Source organism: Gopherus flavomarginatus, chromosome 7, assembly GCF_025201925.1.
Source record: "Gopherus flavomarginatus isolate rGopFla2 chromosome 7, rGopFla2.mat.asm, whole genome shotgun sequence".
Lineage (NCBI taxonomy): Eukaryota > Metazoa > Chordata > Testudines > Testudinidae > Gopherus > Gopherus flavomarginatus.
The window spans coordinates 55,235,254-55,252,643 of NC_066623.1; the positions used below are offsets into that span (position 1 = coordinate 55,235,254).

The window sequence follows — 17,390 nt, forward strand, 5'->3', positions numbered from 1 at the left end:
AGTGGCATTCTGACTCCATGAGTGAGTGGGAAGATTCACCACACTCCAGCAGGAAGTTTGACATGCCCATCCACTAGGATAAGAGTGGGCTGGGGAGAAACACTTATTTATTAAAGATTGAGAGCTCTAAGGATCCAGCCTGCTCCCCTCTCATGTACTGAAAGGTTTATAACAAAGAGGAAACTGGCTATTCATGTTTTAGCTTGCTGGTTATTTTTTTTTTAATGGAAGATGTGATGAGAGTTACAGTTGAGGCCTGAATGAGGACAACAATACACAACATAAATCTTGGTGCAAAATACTGGGAGAATTCAGCCTCCTTTTAATAGAGAGAATGCAGGATGGGACTTCCTCTGGTGATGAGAGCACATCACCTGAGATGCATCACACTCCCTCGCCTGACTGTGACAGCAAGGGGGTAAACGGTTTAGTAGGTTACAGTCCTTAAGTAAGGGTTGTGTCAAACAACAGTACAGCTGCCCTGAGAGAAAGCTGGGCCTTCTCAGGAGGCCTTCAAAACTGCTGACCAACAATACTGCAGAAAATGCTGCATAGGAGACAGACATGGGGAGATGATATTTTATTGACTGGATACCGATGTGGATGGAGAAGCTGGGACCTGGCCACGGCTCCTTAATGGCAGGGATTGGATATTCGGCCCATGAAGATGATGGTGTTGATGGCAACTTCCCGGATGAGCAGCAGGAAGGGCCTGTTAGCATTGAAGATCATTTTGTTCATGGGAAACGAACGGCCCGAGATCATGACTATGGTAGAAGCTGCTGCCTCACTGCCTTCCTCATTCACCTGCCAATCAGATGGAAGACGACATTAACATACAATCCCCACGTACACAGGACAGATGTGCATGCTGCAGCCCCCCACTCCTTACTTCCAGGTTGGCTGGGAGTGCATGAGAGAAAAGTCACAGTCACCTGGCTGTGAAATGCTCACTCCCTCTGTGCAGAGCTCCCAGGCCCTACCGGCTGCACGTGGTACACCAGGCTTCTCCACATGGTACCAGAGCACCCTCCTCTGCTACAGCTAACAAAGGATTTTCAAGGAGCGGTTTTAAAAGGTTTTCCCCAATGTTTTATGGATCTGAAGCACACAGAAGAATACGCAAGCATCATCTTATGTGATAAAGTCATGAGACAGTCCTTTACACTTGGTTAACATTCGAAGCATCTGGACCTAAGAGACCAGATTTTCAAATTCATCTGCTTCCAAACTCTGAAGCATACGTTGTGATAGACCCAGGCCAGTTGGGAACAGCAGAGTAGAAGAAGGGAGATATATTGGTCACTGGATAAGCAGTTTTCTGTTCCCTGAGTGACCAGAACAGGGGCTGCTCCAGGCTAATGAGAACACCTGACTCCAATTAACCTGCTAAGAGTCAGGTGAGACTGTTAAGTACCTGACTCTAATTAAGGCTCCTCTGATGCTATAAAAGAGCTCACTCCAGTCAGGCCAGAGGAGAGAAAGTGCGTGTAAGGAACTGGGAACAAGAGGCACGCAAGAAGCTGAGAGTGAGTAGGCATACTGCTGGAGGACTGAGAAGTACAAGTGTTATCAGACATCAGGAGGAAGGTCCAGTGGTGAGGACAAAGAAGGTGTTGTGAGGAGGACATGGGGATGTAGCCCAGGGAGTTCTAGCTGTCGCACAACTGTTCCAGGAGGCACTCTAGACAGCTGCAGTCCACAGGGCCCTGGGCTGGAACCTGGAGTAGAGGACAGGCCCAGGTTCCCCCAAAACCTCCCAACTCCTGATCAGACACAGGAGGAATTGACCTGGACTGTGGCTTCCACCAGAGGGGAAGGTCTCTGGGCTGTTTCCTGACCCATAGGGTGAATCTGTGAGGCGAGCAAATCAGCCAATAAGCACAGGACCCACCAAGGTAGAGGAGGAACTTTGTCACAATGTGTAACCCCATGATTTCCAGCACATGTGTAAGTATGGTCCTGTGAAAAACAGGCCCACAAACCACCTGTGCTATTCTGATCAATACACTGACAATCCTGCATCAACAGGGGGAGGAGGGACTAGTGCCCAGACTCTCAAAGGTTCTTGGGCGCCTGACTCCTACTGGTTTCAGTGGGAGTTCAGCGCCTAGGTACTTTTGAAGACATGGGCCTAGCTGATTTAGGAGAATCTAGAGATGGAGAAAGATTAATCTAAAGTTCTACATCTGCAACATTAGCTGCGGAAGCAAGACCAGCATCATTTTAAAGAATCCTTATTGAGGTTGCAGGAACAAACTGTCTTGGTGTGTAGAAAGAATAGTAAATATGGCAGGCGACCAGCTTGGCTTAAAAGTGAAATCCTTGCTGATCTTAAACACAAAAAAGAAGCTTACAAGAAGTGGAAGATTGGACAAATGTGCAGGGAGGAGTATAAAAATATTGCTCAGGCATGCAGGAGTGAAATCAGGAAGGCCAAATCACACTTGGAGTTGCAGCTAGCAAGAGATGTTAAGAATAACAAGAAGGGCTTCTTCCGGTATGTTAGCAACGAGAAGAAGGTCAAGAAAAATGTGGGCCCCTTACTGAATGACGGAGGAACCGAATGACAGAGGAGGTGGAAAAAGCTAATGTACTCAATGATTTTTTTGCCTCTGTCTTCACAAACAAGGTCAGCTCCCAGACTACTGCACTGGGCAGCACAGCATGGGGAGGAGGTGATCAGCCCGCTGTGGAGAAAGTAGTGGTTCAGGACTATTTAGAAAAGCTGGACAAGCACAAGTCCATGGGGCCGGATGCGCTGCATCCAAGGTGCTAAAGGAGTTCGCGGATGTGATTGCAAAGCCATTGGCCATTATCTTTGAAACCTCATGGCGATTGGGGGAAGTCCCGGATGACTAGAAAAAGGCTAATGTAGTGCTCATCCTTAAAAAAGGGAAGGAGGAGGATCCAGGGAACTACAGGCCAGTCAGCTTCACCTCAGTCCCTGGAAAAATCATGGGGCAGGTCCTCAAGCACTTAGAGGAGAGCAAAGTGATTAGGAACAGTCAGCATGGATTCACCAAGGGCAAGTCATGCCTGACCAACCTGATTGCCTTCTATGATGAGATAACTGGCTCTGTGGATGAAGGGAAAGCAGTGGACGTGTTATTCCTTGACTTTAGCAAAGCTTTTGATATGGCCTTCCACAGTATTCTTGCCAGCAAGTTAAAGTATGAGCTGGATGAATGGACTATAAGATGGACAGAAAGCTGGCTAGATCATCGGGCTCAACAGGTAGTGATCAATGACTCCATGTCTAGTTGGCAGCCAGTATCAAGCGGAATGCCCCAAGGGTCGGTCCTGGGGCCGTTTTTGTTCAATATCTTAATTAATGATCTGAACGATGGCTAGGACTGCATGATCAGCAGGTTTGCAGATGACGCTAAACTGGGAGAAGTGGCAGATACGCTGGATGGTAGGGATAGGATACAGAGGGACCTAGATAAATTAGAGGATTGAGCCAAGAGAAATCTGATGAGGTTCAACAAGGACAAGTGCAGAGTCCTGCACTTAGGATGGAAGAATCCCATGCACTGCTACAGACTAGGGACCAAGGGGCTAGGCAGCAGTTCTGCAGGAAAGGACCTAGGGGTTACAGTGGATGAGAAGCTAGATATGAGTCAACAGTGTGCCCTTGTTGCCAAGAAAGTTACGGCATTTTGGGCTGCATTAGGAGGAGCGTTGCCAGCAGATCGAAGGGAGTGATTATTCGACTCTATTTGACATTGGTGAGACCTCATCTGGAGTACTGTGTCCAGTTTTGGGCCCCACACTACAAGAAGGATGTGGAAAAATTGGAATGAATCCAGCGGAGGGCAACAAAAATGATTAGGGGGCTGGAGCACATGATTTATGAGGAGAGGCGGAGGGAACTGGGATTGTTTAATCTGCAGAAGAGAAGAATAAGGGGGATTTGATAGCTGCTTTCAACTACCTGAAAGGAGGTTCCAAAGAGGATGGATCTAGACAGTTCTCAGTGGTACCAGATGACACAGGTGTCCCCAATGCGGTGCCTGTGGGTGCCATCGTGCCCGCGGGGGCATCTAAATGTGTCCGCATCCTGGTCAGCAGTCAAGCATCTGCCGAAATGCCGCGAATTTCTGTGGCATTTCGGTGCCGATGCCTCTCAATGACGCTGCTTGCCACCAACAAGCGACGTCATCAAAGGGCGGCATTTCGGCGGACGCTCCACTGCCGCCATGGTCCTTCGTCTGGCGCCCGCTAGACGAAAAAGTTGGGGACACTGAGGTGACAGAACAAGGAGTAAGGGTCTCAAGTTACAGTGGGGGAGGTTTAGGTTAGATATTAGGAAAAATTTTCACTAGGAGGGTGGTAAAGCATTGGAATGGGTTACCTAGGGAGGCGGTGGAATCTCCTTTCTTAAAGGTCTTTAAGGTCAGGCTTGAGGAAGCCCTGGCTGAGATGATTTAGTTGAGGATTGGTCTTACTTTGAGCAAGGGGTTGGACTAGATGACCTCCTGAGGTCCCTTCCAACCCCTGATATTCTATAATTACAATCACTGCTATTGAAATGTTTTAAAGCAAGTTTTACTGTTAAGTAAAAGGATAGTTATTGTCTCAACTTCCCAGGACAAATAACTTTAATATTAAAGCACCGGATCAGAACTGTCTAACTAAAATAATGACATTGAATTTGTTGCCCTGCCAAAACCCTGGATTCATCCCACCCGCACCCCCATTCTTTGGCAGCCAGCCTTACAGGGTATTTCTTGTATAGGCCCAACAATGCTGTAGGGGTCTGATCCAAAGCCCTCTGAAGTCAATGGGAAGACTTGACTTCAACAAGCCTTGGCTCAGCCCCTAGGCTCTTTACAAACTCCAAACTACATGTTCTACTTTGTGCTGTTGGGCTTTGGAATTCAGTTGTTGGTGGTTTCAGTGCCATATCTTTCCCTGCCACAGACCGGAACCCAGAAGAGTCACAGGCGTCGATTGGAGATAAGTGGCACAATTTTAAGTTTATCGGCGGCAAGAGGAGGAAAGGGAAAAGGTTTTTGCTGTTAAAAAGACTAAACAAAAAGTTACATTAAAAGAAACAAACTACAGGAGAGCACCGGAAAGAAAGACTTACCTCAAGGAAGGCTTTGTGGAAAGCATCAGACACATACAGGTCTGTACGGCCCTCTGCAACTATACCTAAAAAAAACCCAACAAGCCATAAACAGACAGGGAAATTCAAGGACAGCTTTTTGAGAAGACAACACTCTGAGCACCAAAGCATTTTGCTCTCACACAGAAGGAGTTTGAGGCAGACGATGACACTTATGGGGAAAGGACAAATGAAATGAGGACAAGGGTCAAGCTAAAGATCCAAATTCCGCTCTGCTGCCACAGTATTAGGATTTCCACTGATGTCACTGTGGGCCCAAGTGTTCGTATCTAAGGGTAGATTTGGGCCCTTAGCACTGAACAATTTGCAGGCAAGTTTAGTGCTGGTGGAAGATGCCAATCTGACAATCCTTTCTCTGTAGATTCAACCCTGACCTACACAGGCCAACCCTAGGATCAGAGGGGACTTTTCCCCAGTGGTGTCTCTGGATTTTGTGATCAAGACACTTGTGCACTGCTCAGTGGAGAAGCCACTACAGTTCTAGCACTGCTTTCAAGTATTTGGCCCCCTCCACACAGTGCTGCTTCATTTCATTTCCGTCCCTCCCCTGCTCTCAGTGGGAACCTGCCAGGACTGACCTGGCAGCTTGGCACTTTCAGGACTGAAAAGATCCACCAGCCCCATGTGCTGCAGCTTCTCCTTCAAGCTGAAGTTGTCTTCGATGCGGAAGCGGGGGAGGTAGACAGAGAGCGAGATCTCCTTCATAGAGCCCAGCCAGCTCTGCAGCCGCGCTGGTGTCAGGTCCCGCTCCACTTCTCCAAGAGATGTGCCCATGGTTGGCAGGATGAGAACCATGGTGATGTCATCCCCTTTGTAAGGTAGCTCCACCACCTGCACATGGTCACTGGGGACAGAGACGTGACGGAACTTGTTCTCCTGGTACATCATGGGGGTGGCACAGATCTGGCCGTCGCTTCTATAGAACTTATCCCTTTTTGTGTTCTGAGCAGGGAACTCAGATTTCCAGTGCCCCTGGGGGACCATAAAGACAGACAGTAATCAGCCACAGATCCGAGAATCCCAGCCCCATGGCCCAGTGCACGCTGAGCTATGAGGGAATCAACGCATTGCTCTCCCCTCTTCAAAAAGGGATGCTCTCCAGATCATCATTGGCTTGCCATTTGTTACTAGCAGCACCTCCCATTGCCCATGCTAGTGAGAGGAAGGACTAGGGGCAGTTTTGGCTGTTGCAAAACTTCAACAAGGATTCCGTTTTTCAGAAGCAAACGGAGATCAAGATCCCATTGAACCTGAATCCCCCAAAGTTTTGTAAGAGAAGGTGCTGGCTCAACACTGTTGTGGTGAATAGTGCTTTGCATTTCTGTAGTGAACAAATGAGGTTAGCCTCACAACCTCCGTCCACACCCACAGTGGGGAGGTGGCTACAGATAGGGAAATGGACACAGAGAGGCTAAGTGACTTAGCTGACACCACATAGCTCAGTGGCAGAGCTGGGCAACTCTCCTATCCCGGAAGGATGCTCTTCAGCCCCCCTATCATCTCCCTGAAATGGAATTGACATACAGAACTCACTGGCTTGTCCTCAGTTGTGCTGATTGTTGACTGTGCATCTCACCACAGCTTGGGAAATGAAATCAGAGCGGTCAGATGTACTTTCGGGGCTGTAGAATTTGGAGCTAGATTCAAATTTCAGACCTTGCCATATCTTAGGGGTGTTTGGATCTGAGATTTTGGCACAACACAAATAGGGGCCAGGCAAGGAATTCTGATCTGGATTCCAGACCTCTCCCCACAACACAAAGATCAGGGATGAGAAGGTCCAGGTTTTTGGTTTGGTTTGCACCCCTCTCTCCCTTATAGTGAGCTTCACTTTTCAGTTCTCTGTCCCAATGTTGGTGTGTCTGGGTTTTCACTGCTGTCCCCTGAGTCATCACAGCTGACAGGTCTGAGCCAGCATCTTCGTTTCTTAAAGCTTCAGTGTGTCTGGGCTAAGAGTCATCTACTGACTTCTCATCACATCACCCAAAGCCTGGCTATAGACCTCCCCTCTCCCCAGGGGAGCAGATTTCCCTAGGGTTGTTTCCCGTACCTTAAAGTAAATGGTGTTGACCAGCACCAGGACAGTGAGGTCATCAATGCCTCCCTCAGGGATCACGTCAGTAATGCGCTTCTCAGTTTTATTAGCGATCCACTCATTAATTAGAGTCCTGGACTGCTCTGGCTTTTCCTGGAGGAATAGACCCAAAACAATAAGTCACATGGGGATTTTCAACACCCCATTGTCTCTCTCTGTAGGAGGCAGCCACCAAGAAGTGGGGGGGCATGTTCCCCATGCAGACAGTGTATTCTGAGCACCATGCTGCAGTACTCAGAAGTGAGAAGCTTGTAAATGGATGAACCAGAATCTGAGCTTAAAGCAGGTTCGGTCAGTAGCAAAACTGTGCTGCATTCAACCACACTCAAGTCATACGTAGCCCCTGGTTCACAGCAGGTGAGGTAAGGGAGAGAATTTATCATCAACAGCACAAGGATTTGGAAAGGGGTAGAAACCAAAGTCTTTCAGACTCACTTTGAAGTTCAAGGGCCAGAGTTTGGCTCCATAAACCACCTCACTGATATTCTGGTAGGTCTCGTTGAAGGTCAGAGATTTCTCCCCAAAGAGACGATTGGCCGACACCAGCTCTGAGGATTTGTTGGCCTTCTTATAAAGCCGGCAATTCAACTTGGCAAAGAAGAAGTGGATCTGATCAGATGTCTTCTCTGAAATGGTATCAAACCGGAAAACCTAGGGAAGCAAAGTAGAGAGACAGAATCACAGACATGGCTCCCCATTTCCTGGAGCCACAGGCAGAAGGGACAGACTGATAACTGCTCAATAACAATAACCACACAGACACAGGGACACTGGACCACTCACTCTGGACTTGGTGAGAGCTCTTGGTTTGTTTGGTTTTATTCACATGGAAGCAGAGATAGGCCTGATCCAACCCCTTGGATAGGGACTGGAGATTTGTGGAGTTTAGACACATCCACAAACTTTTCAGCTGAGCCTGTCTCTCTGCATGAAAGCTGGGTGCAGCTGTGCAGAAACAAGGCTTTGAACTGTCCAGAATACAAACACCATTTAACAAAGAAAATCTGTATAAAAATCATATGGCTGCTCCTCTTTCTTCTCATCCCCTTCAAAGCACAGCTGTCTCCTCTCCAATGCTCAGACTACACCCTGCTCATGCCCCTCCCCAATTGCCCCTTTTGTCTGATCGCTTCTTTTAAGTCTCTACCTTACACCAAGAACAGCCTCACAATTCTCATTCACCAACCGTCCTCCCTCTCTCCTTTCAGGAAGCCAGTGGAGCCCTTATGGCTGCTGCATGTGGAATCAGGAGACCTGGATTCTTTTAAATCCTGGGCACTAGTCTGGGAAATGTCTCTGCTGCAGGATTTCTACATGACTTTGGGCAGGCCACTAAGGGTTTGTCTACCCAGGAAATGTTTCTAGTTATACCACCAGTATAGTCACATCACTGCAATCATACCAGTGTAACTATCCATGTGGACATGCTTATTCAGGAATAAGAGTCCACCTGAGGTGTTACACCAGTGTAACGACAGTGGTTTAAATTCTTTATTTACACTAGTATAACTTTCCCAGGCAGACAAAGCCCTAGCCTCCCTGGGCCTCAGTGCCCCTTCTGAAACTTCCCTACCTCACAGATGCATTGGGAGGATAAATACATTAAAGATTGTGAGGTGCTCAGATAGGACAGTAATGGGGTGCATCTAGGTACCTTAGACAAATGACTCTGCTACAGAGGCAACTGGTGTCAGACAAAGAACTAGCACATCTGGCTCACAGTCTTGTGCCTCCCGGAGCACACCTCTCACTGGGTTAGTCAAAGCGGAGCAGTACAAGCAAAACAAACAGAGCTAGAATCCTAATTATAATTGCGGGCTCAAACAATCTGCCATTCGGGTAATGGGTGGATCTTGTTTCTGGAACTGCTGCTTTGCTACAGCCCATGCAAATCATTTACTCATGAGGCAGGAGCACTTACCTTGCTGCAGTAACTTCGACTTCGAGATCTAATGCCAAATACAAATGGTACAAGCCATTTATATTCTCAGCTGCACTCCCCTCTATTGGCTTCTATCCCATGGAGTTTTCATACACACTATGGAGGAGCCCTCTGGAAACTAACACTGCCATGGCCCCAGTAGGAAACTAGAGACCCTGAAAGTCACAAGAGTTACAGCTAGTGACACATGCCTAAAGTGCCCTTTGCTGGCTATTGTGAGAACCAGAAACCCCTGCTCCTCACTTCAACTGCTCTGTGTCAGCTTTATTTTCAGTCTTTCCAAAGAGACGCTCATGCCAGTGGAAGCTCGTTTCACTCAGGCCACCCAAGAGTCGCCACCCAGCAACAACTGGGTGTGGATCTGGAGAATGCCCTGGAGCTGGCTCCAGGGAGATGCCTCAGGCACCTTTTCATTGATTCATATTTTTGCTAATGGGATCCCAAGCAAAGTGAAGACACTTAGCCTGTCCTCCAAGTCTATTGCAAATGGTGCTAGCTTAGCCATGCACCGTTGGAAGCAGTTGCACATGTGAGCTCACAAGGGGCTGCATCCAGCTGCATTAGCATCAATGGGATTTATGCCATTGACTCAATGGGAGCCTGATCAGCCTGAGGTTCATTAGAAGCACACTGGTGGGACCACTCAGTGGTTAGCACCATAGATTTCCCTAGGGCAGGCACAGACTGTGATAGGAGACCCTCAGTGCAGTTAAGTGCCTTGAGATCAGTAAGGCTCTCAGCTTTCTGGATATTGGGTGATGCTGTGAATTTATTTTGTATGAACACAGACGTCAGTGTGTGGTCTCCACCCCATCCTTTATTCATTGCAGGAGGTAGCCTTTGTCCAGCAGCATTTCCATGGAGCAACAGGAGAATTATTTTCCTGGGGGAGGGGCATCCTGAGTTTGGGCTGCGGTAGGAACACTAACCCTGTGCCCAGGTTAGAATGATCTCTCTCTGCGTGTCTAACATGGCCCAGCTACACATTGTCAGGTCCACTAGGAGCCAAGTATTTGACTTCTCCTCTGTGCCCCTTGAAAAGTTTCCCACTCCTCCATATGGAGTCAATAGGTCCGAACCCAGCATGCATCAGAAGAATTTACTCCAACCACTGGATCTAGGAGTTGGATTCCCAACAGACCAGGGGAAAACCAGCCTGGAGCTTCCTGCAGTGCTCTCCAACAGGAGAGGTGTCCTGACAAGGGGCTTGTTTAGCCAAGAGGTCTCTCTCTTTCTCTAAGTAGGGAAATGTCCTGAGTGGAGGAGCCCGAGAGAGATTTATCCCTGACAAACAGCTAGCAGCTTGCTCTAACCTCAGTTGTTAGGATAGCAACTTTAAGAGGCTGAGATGGTGCCACTCACCTCCATGAGCTGCTGGAGGGTGTTACCGCAAGCACCGAGTTTGGTCATTGCAAAGGCTGTGGAGATGCTGAGGGGTGACATGAAGATGTTTTCATTGTCATTTTTGGAGTCTGCCAGGTATTTGTAGAATTCCATGGCAAAGCGGGTGTTGGCCTTTGATAACTCCCAGACACGGGGATTAGTAGATTCTGGAATCTTCTCCTTCACTTGCTCCAGCCCTAGCCCCTCAGTCTCCTTCTTCTCAGGGTTACGGTAAATGCACATGGGATTCACTGGGATATCCCTTGGCTTTGCAGTGCAGATATCTTCCACAGGGTGGTACTGAGGAGCTACTGCACCCCAGAGGCTGATGATCAACCACATGAATAGATGCATCCTCCTGAAACCAGAAAGAGAAGTTACAATCCAGCTGCAAGCCTTGCATGAGCCATCCCTCCAAACGGACTCATGGACATAACAGCCATTGTATCCGTCTCCTCTCCAAACTCACTAGTCCCATTGTAAACAGGGGCAGCTCCAGGCACCAGCATACCAAGCGCATCCCTGGGGCGGCCTGCCAGTTGCCATGAGGGTGGCAGTCAGACTGCCTTCGGTGGCATGCCAGTCCTGCAGCTTTGGCGGTGGGTATGCCGAAGGCGTGGAACCGGCAGACCTCCTGCAGGCATGCCATCAAATCCATGTGACCAGCGGACCTCCCACAAGCATGCTGCTGAAAGCTGCCTGCCTGCCGTGCTTGGGGCAGCAAAATACATAGAGCCACCCCGGATTGTAAACTTCATATGGAAATCATTCTATGCCTCAGGGCTGTTGATTAAACACAGTTAAATTCACATGATTAACTCAAAACAATCGTGATTAAAAAATTAATTGCAATAAATTGGAGTTTTAACAGCACTGTTAAACAATAGAATACCAATTGAAATGTATTAAATATTTTTGGATGTTTTTCTACATTTTCAAATATATTGTATTTTAATGTTGTAATTGAAATCAAAGTGTACAGTGCTCACTTCATTTTTATTACAAATATTTGCACTGTAAAAATGATAAACAAGACAGTATTGTTCAATTCACCACATTCAGTTACTGTAGTGCAATCTCTATCATGAAAGTGCAACTTACAAATGTAGATTTTTTTGTTACATAACTGCATTCGAAAGCAAAAGAACATGAAACTTTAGAGCCTACAGGTCCACTCAGTCCTACTTCTTGTTCAGCCAATTGCTAAGACAAACAAGTTTATTTACATTTATGGGAGATAATCACTGTCCCCTTTTTATTTACAATGTCACCTGAAAGTGAGAACAGGCATTCACATGGCACTTTTGTAGCTGGCATTGCAAGGTATTTACATACCAGGTATGCTAAACATTTATATGCCTCTTCATGCTTCAGCCACCATTCTAGAGACATGCTTCTATGCTGATGATGCTCATTAAAAAATAATGCATTATTAAATTTATGACTTAACTCCTTGGGGGAGAATTGTATGTTTCCTGCTGTTTTACACACATTCTGCAATACATTTCATGTTGTAGCAGTCTCAAGTGACCCAGCAGATGATGTTCATTTTAAGAACAATTTCACTGCAGAGTTGACAAAATGCAAAGAAGGTACCAATGTGAAAATTTTAAAGATAGCTACAGCATTCGACCCAAGGTTTAAGAATCTGAAGTGCCTTCCAAAATCTGAGAGGGACAAGGTGTGGAGCATGCTTTCAGAAGTCTTAAAAGCACAACACACTGATGTGGCAACTACAGAATCCAAACTACCAAAAAGGAAAAATCAGCCTTCTGCTGGTGGCATCTAACTCAGATGATGAAAGTGAACATGCATCGGTCCTCACTGCTTTCGATCATTATCGAGCAGAACCCGTCACCGCTATCTGGAAGGGTGGTTGAAGCATGAAGGGACACATGAATCTTTAGCATATTTAGCACATAAATATTTTGCGACACTAGCTATAACAGTGCCATGCGAACGCCTGTTCTCTTTCAAGAGACACTGTAAACGAGTAGTGGGCAGCATTATCTCCTGCAAATGTAAACGAACTGTTTGGGCGATTGCCTGTACAAGAAGTAGGTCTGAGGGAACTTTCTAGGCTCTAAAATTTTACATTGTTTTATTCTGAAGTTATTTTTTGTACAGAATTCTACATTCGTTAAGTTCATCTCATGATAGAGACTAAACTACAGTACTTGTATTAGGTGAACTGAAAAATACTATTTTTTTGCTTTTTACAGTGCAAATATTTGTAATAAAAATAAATATTAAGTGAGCACTGTTCACTTGTATTCTGTGTTGTAATTGAAATCAAAATATTTGAAAAAAGAAAACATCAAAAATATTTAAATAAATGGTATTCTATTATTAACAGCGCAATTAATCATGATTTTTTTTAATCCCTTGACAGCTCTGTTCTAAACATTTTCCTAGTCCTTAGAAGGAGATGAGCTCCATGTTCAGTCCCAGCTCTATATTATGTTATTCAAAGGGATAGCTCAGTGGTTTGAGCATTGGCCTGCTTAAACCCAGGGTTGTGAGTTCAATCCTTGAGGGGGCCACTTAGGGAACTGGGGCAAAAATCAATACTTGGTTCTGCTAGTGAAGGCAGGGGCCTGGACTCGATGACCTTTTGAGGTCCCTTCCAGTTCTAGGAGATTGGTATATCTCAATTTTTTTTTTTTTTTTTTTACAACATGAGAAATAAGTGAGAAGAGTGAGAGGACAGTAAAATGGTCTTTTAAAGAGACAGTCCTACAAGGTGCTAAGTGGAGGTGCCTGTCCAATGCCAACTGCTGTTTGAAGATCTCAGTGAACTTTTACATTCATTAACAGTCACTGTGCCCCTGCAAGTTATGTCAGTATTACTGATCGGGAAATCAGGCCAAGCAGAAAAGGGGCTGTCAGAATGTCACTCAAGGCAAAGGTTAGCCAAACAACGATCACTGACTGATGGTCACACCTCTGCTTGTGCAGGGATTATATAAATCCCACATCTTATGTTGCTCTGATCAGCAGTAGCATAGCACCCCAGCCTCGTGTAGGTACAGTGGAATGCGCAGTGTTTAGTACACCTGTTTGTAAGGCTTCCATCACTATGGTTTCTACATGCATTGTTACATGGCTTAACGCTGGGTTTGATCAGATATCCTATGCGCTGCAACATACAGACCATGTCTGTCTAGCTTGAAAGAGAAGGAATGGAAACTTGGCTACTCACCTAGGACTCAGTACTCCATGGAGAACCTTTGCAAAAAGATGGGTCTATCTTAGGTTTTCCCATAGTGCCCATCACCACAGTAACCCAGCATGGCATACTTTAAGGCTAGGTGCAAGATGAGGTGCATTTATCTAGAGTGATTCCAGAGATACGGTTTCACTAGCAGGAAAGTGTGGCCTCTGGCAGTACAATTTTGACTCCAAGGCATTTGGATTGAATGGTATTGGGAAGGAAGGGTGGCTTTGTGGTTAACACAGTGGTCTATGACACAGATCTGAGTTCCATTCCTGGCTCTATCACAAACACTGTGCATGACCTTGTGCAAAAATCACTTAAGCTGTGCCTCACTTCCTCTTCTAGAATGGAGATAATCCTTCTTCTCATTCTTTGCCATCTTTTCTCTTTAGATTGCAAGCTCTCCAGGGCAGAAATGGCCTTGTTAGGTGTCTGCAGAATGGCTAGCACAATGATCTTGCTTGAGGGTGTGCATGGACAGCCAGAACTGCTATTGCTTTCCTCACTTTTAGCCTACCATTTTCACTGGAGAAGGTTTTTCTGAGTATTAGAACTGCTCCATCAATATTGTATAAGTGACTGATTTTGCATCATATCTCCCATTTCAGGATGTTGGGAAGAGCGGCAGCAAGCTGCAGGCCCCAACTCAGCTCTCAGTCAAATGCAAGGACAGGGTTATTTACAGGCACAGACATGCTGTCTGTGATAGCCTAATGTCCAAATTTTCAAAGCTAAAAGCCCTTGCAAAGGCACGTGCCTTAGTGCCTATCATCGTAGTGTCTAGGCATTGCTTTTTCTATAACCAGGCTAAAGCTCAGATGCATTCTTCGGAAGTCAAAAAAGCTAATAGAATGTTGGGAGTCATTAAGAAAGGGATAAGACAAGACAGAAAATATGTTGCCTCTATATAAATCCAAGGTACGCCCACATCTTGAATACTGCATACAGATGCGGTCAGTCCATCTCAAAAAAGATGTATTGGAACTGGAAAAGGTTCAGAAAAGGGCAACAAAAATGATTAGGGGTATGGAAAGGCTTCCGTATGAGGAGAGATAAATAAGACAGGGAAGTTTCAGCTTGGAAAAGAGACGACTAAGGGGGAATATGAAAGAAGTCTATAAAATCTTGACAGGTGTGGAAAAAGTAAATGAGGAAGTGTTATTTACTCCTTTTCATAACACAAGAACTAGGGGTCACCCAATGAAATTAATAGGCAGGAGATTTAAAACAAATAAAAGGAAGTATTTCTTCACACAGTGCACAGTCAACCTGTGGAACTCCTTGCCAGAGGATGGTGTGAAGGCTAAGACTTTAACAGTTCAAATAAGAACTAGATAAGTTCATGGAAGATAAGTCCATCAACGGCTATTAGCCAGGATGGGCAGGGATGGTGTCCCCAGCCTGTTTGCCAGTAGCTGGGAATGCATCACTTGATAACCTGTTCCGTTAATTCCCTCTGGGGCACCTGGCATTGGCCATTGTTGGAAGACAGAATACTGGGCTAGATGGACCTTTGGTCTGACCCAGTATCATAAGAACATAAGGCCAGTGAATTCCACATACATGGGGCCCTGGCAATACGAACCTTACTGAAAGGTGCTCAGATACCACTGCAAAGGGCATGGATGCAAACCTAAGTAGAGCAGAGAAGATTAGCTGGTCCTGCCTTACTCCAGTGGTCATGTTTTAAACACAGATGGTGGAATTCTAGTTTGACTGCAGTTAATGGCCAAACTCCCACAGGTAAGTTTTTTTTTTTTTTTTTGCGCCCTTCTAGCCTAATGCTGGAGTGGCAGGGTCAGGTAGAGAATTGCTTAATCAGCTCAAAACTGCAAGGCTCCAAGCAGTCTCTTGCATTGATCATGGGAATTTCAAGAGTCAACACCCAGAACACACTTTAGAAACCTCCTCCTCCTCCCACATCAGAGTTAGGGTCCACATATCCCAGTAGTTTTCCATTCCAGTACCTTTGCTCAACAACATTGTCTTCTGACAAAGGGCAGTGTTCACAAGTGTTATAAACTTATGGATAATTCTCTAACAAACATGCCAGAGGTCTGCTCCCTCCACTCCATGCTAGAAGTAGTGCTAAGAAATCAGTCACTATTATTTGCTTCGAGTGTTTGAAAGCTTAACAAATATTAAGGAGCTTAAGCCTTTGTGGAATTGCTCCCACCAGTGAGTGAGTGAGTGAGTGAGTGAGTGAGTGAGTGTGTGTGAGAGAAATTCCCAGGAAAATTAGGTGCCCCACTGAAGTCCCCAACCTGAGACGTATGCCATTTTAGAGAGACGAGTGAGAGAGAAAAGCCAGGACTTTCCAAACCTCCTTGAAACAACTGCTCCCCACTTTACAGTTCAAGAAGAAGTGAAGGGTTTGCAGGCATTATAGTGAGCAGCACACGGCGTAACCAGGATCTCTAGGAAACCTAGACAGAACTCTACAAATACAGCCCCTCAGCACTACAGTCAGGGATCCCCGACAGACAAGCAGTCCAGCGATGGCTGGAGTGTGTAGATTTCTACAAAGTGGGATGAGTCCATCAAAAACCATGTTAATGAACATGAAAATCTCATTGGAAGCAAGTAGGACTGTGGAACCAATTCCACTTACCTTGTGGTATGTCAGATTCCTCGCCTACAGGACGTGATCTGCAACGTACAGTGACAGGCACGCTTTCTTTAGAGCAGGGAAAAATCAGAGACAAAGCTAGACAATAGTTGCTTCTGCACTGAATTTCTGCACTCCACCAGAGCTCAGTCAAGTCAGGGGAGAAAGGGAGGGAAGAAGTGGGATGTTGAGGTCAAAGGCTGATGACCAACCGTGGAAGGTTAAGCAAAGAGTTGAACAAAGCAATGTTTGATCTGAAAAAAGGTTTTAAAGTTCAGTCTGATGAGGGAAAGTTTGGTCACCTTCTCCACACAGACTCCAGGGCTTCCCAATTCCGGCTGATATAACACACAGAAGTTTTCCAGAACTCAAATGATTGTAGATTTAGAAACTCAGCTCAGGCCAATTCCTCCTCCCCCCGCACCCAAATACAAGTTGGGGAAGATATGCATATTTTCCATTCTGCAGCAGTTTGGACTAAATCACACACTTCTGTTCTTTAGTTTTCCCATTGGTCAACTGGGGATCATGATTCTTCACCATCTCACAACTGGCATGGATGGGAGCTGGGTGCTGATTTAATTCAACAACTCAGATGCAGTTTGATTTAAAAAGTCAATCGGATTGGGTTTATCTTGCAATAATCAGTAACATCTTCACAATAGAGGCCACTGTAAGAGCAAACACGAAACCCACTACCCTCCACACTGCAAAACGCCCAGGATTATGTGTAAAAAACCCAACTGTTTGTGAAGCACTGGACTGTTTTCATTCCTGCCAGAGAGCAAGTTTTGGCAGAACTGGACTGTCAGCTAGAGCTGCAGTGCAAGTTACTGAATAACACACAGATTAGTCCTTTGAAGGCATTGTTTGAAATGCCTCTTCATGGGAGATGAGCCATAAAACTATGGTCTTTAGTACAGATAACCTACTAGAAAGAAGGCTCTAAAGGTTTATCAGACCGGTTTTCCAAGGTGCTGAGCACTGACAAATCCTATAAACTTCAATGGG

At 45.9% G+C, this 17,390-nt stretch overlaps 1 protein-coding gene across 1 annotated transcript; it reads right to left on the minus strand.

The window, feature by feature from the left end:
- Positions 1-583: 583 nt before the first annotated feature.
- Positions 584-16,616, minus strand: SERPINC1 (serpin family C member 1). The gene is made up of 7 exons (XM_050963281.1): positions 16,383-16,616; positions 10,534-10,912; positions 7,665-7,880; positions 7,185-7,322; positions 5,713-6,106; positions 5,096-5,160; positions 584-807 (listed from the first exon to the last, which is right to left on the minus strand). The coding sequence occupies exons 2-7, from the start codon at positions 10,906-10,908 to the stop codon at positions 634-636; spliced, it is 1,362 nt and encodes a 453-aa protein (XP_050819238.1). The 5' UTR covers positions 10,909-10,912; positions 16,383-16,616; the 3' UTR covers positions 584-633.
- Positions 16,617-17,390: the final 774 nt, after the last annotated feature.

What these genes read in the sequence shown, in the direction of transcription:
- SERPINC1 (XM_050963281.1), bottom strand. Translation starts at nt 10,908, where the DNA reads ATGCATCTATTCATGTGGTTGATCATCAGCCTCTGGGGTGCAGTAGCT. An exon ending in TCTGGCCCTTGAACTTCAAA is followed by an intron (nt 7,323 to 7,664) that starts GTGAGTCTGAAA and finishes CTATTCCTCCAG; the next exon opens with GAAAAGCCAGAGCAGTCCAG. An exon ending in TGAAAGTGCCAAGCTGCCAG is followed by an intron (nt 5,161 to 5,712) that starts GTCAGTCCTGGC and finishes GGTTTTTTTTAG; the next exon opens with GTATAGTTGCAGAGGGCCGT.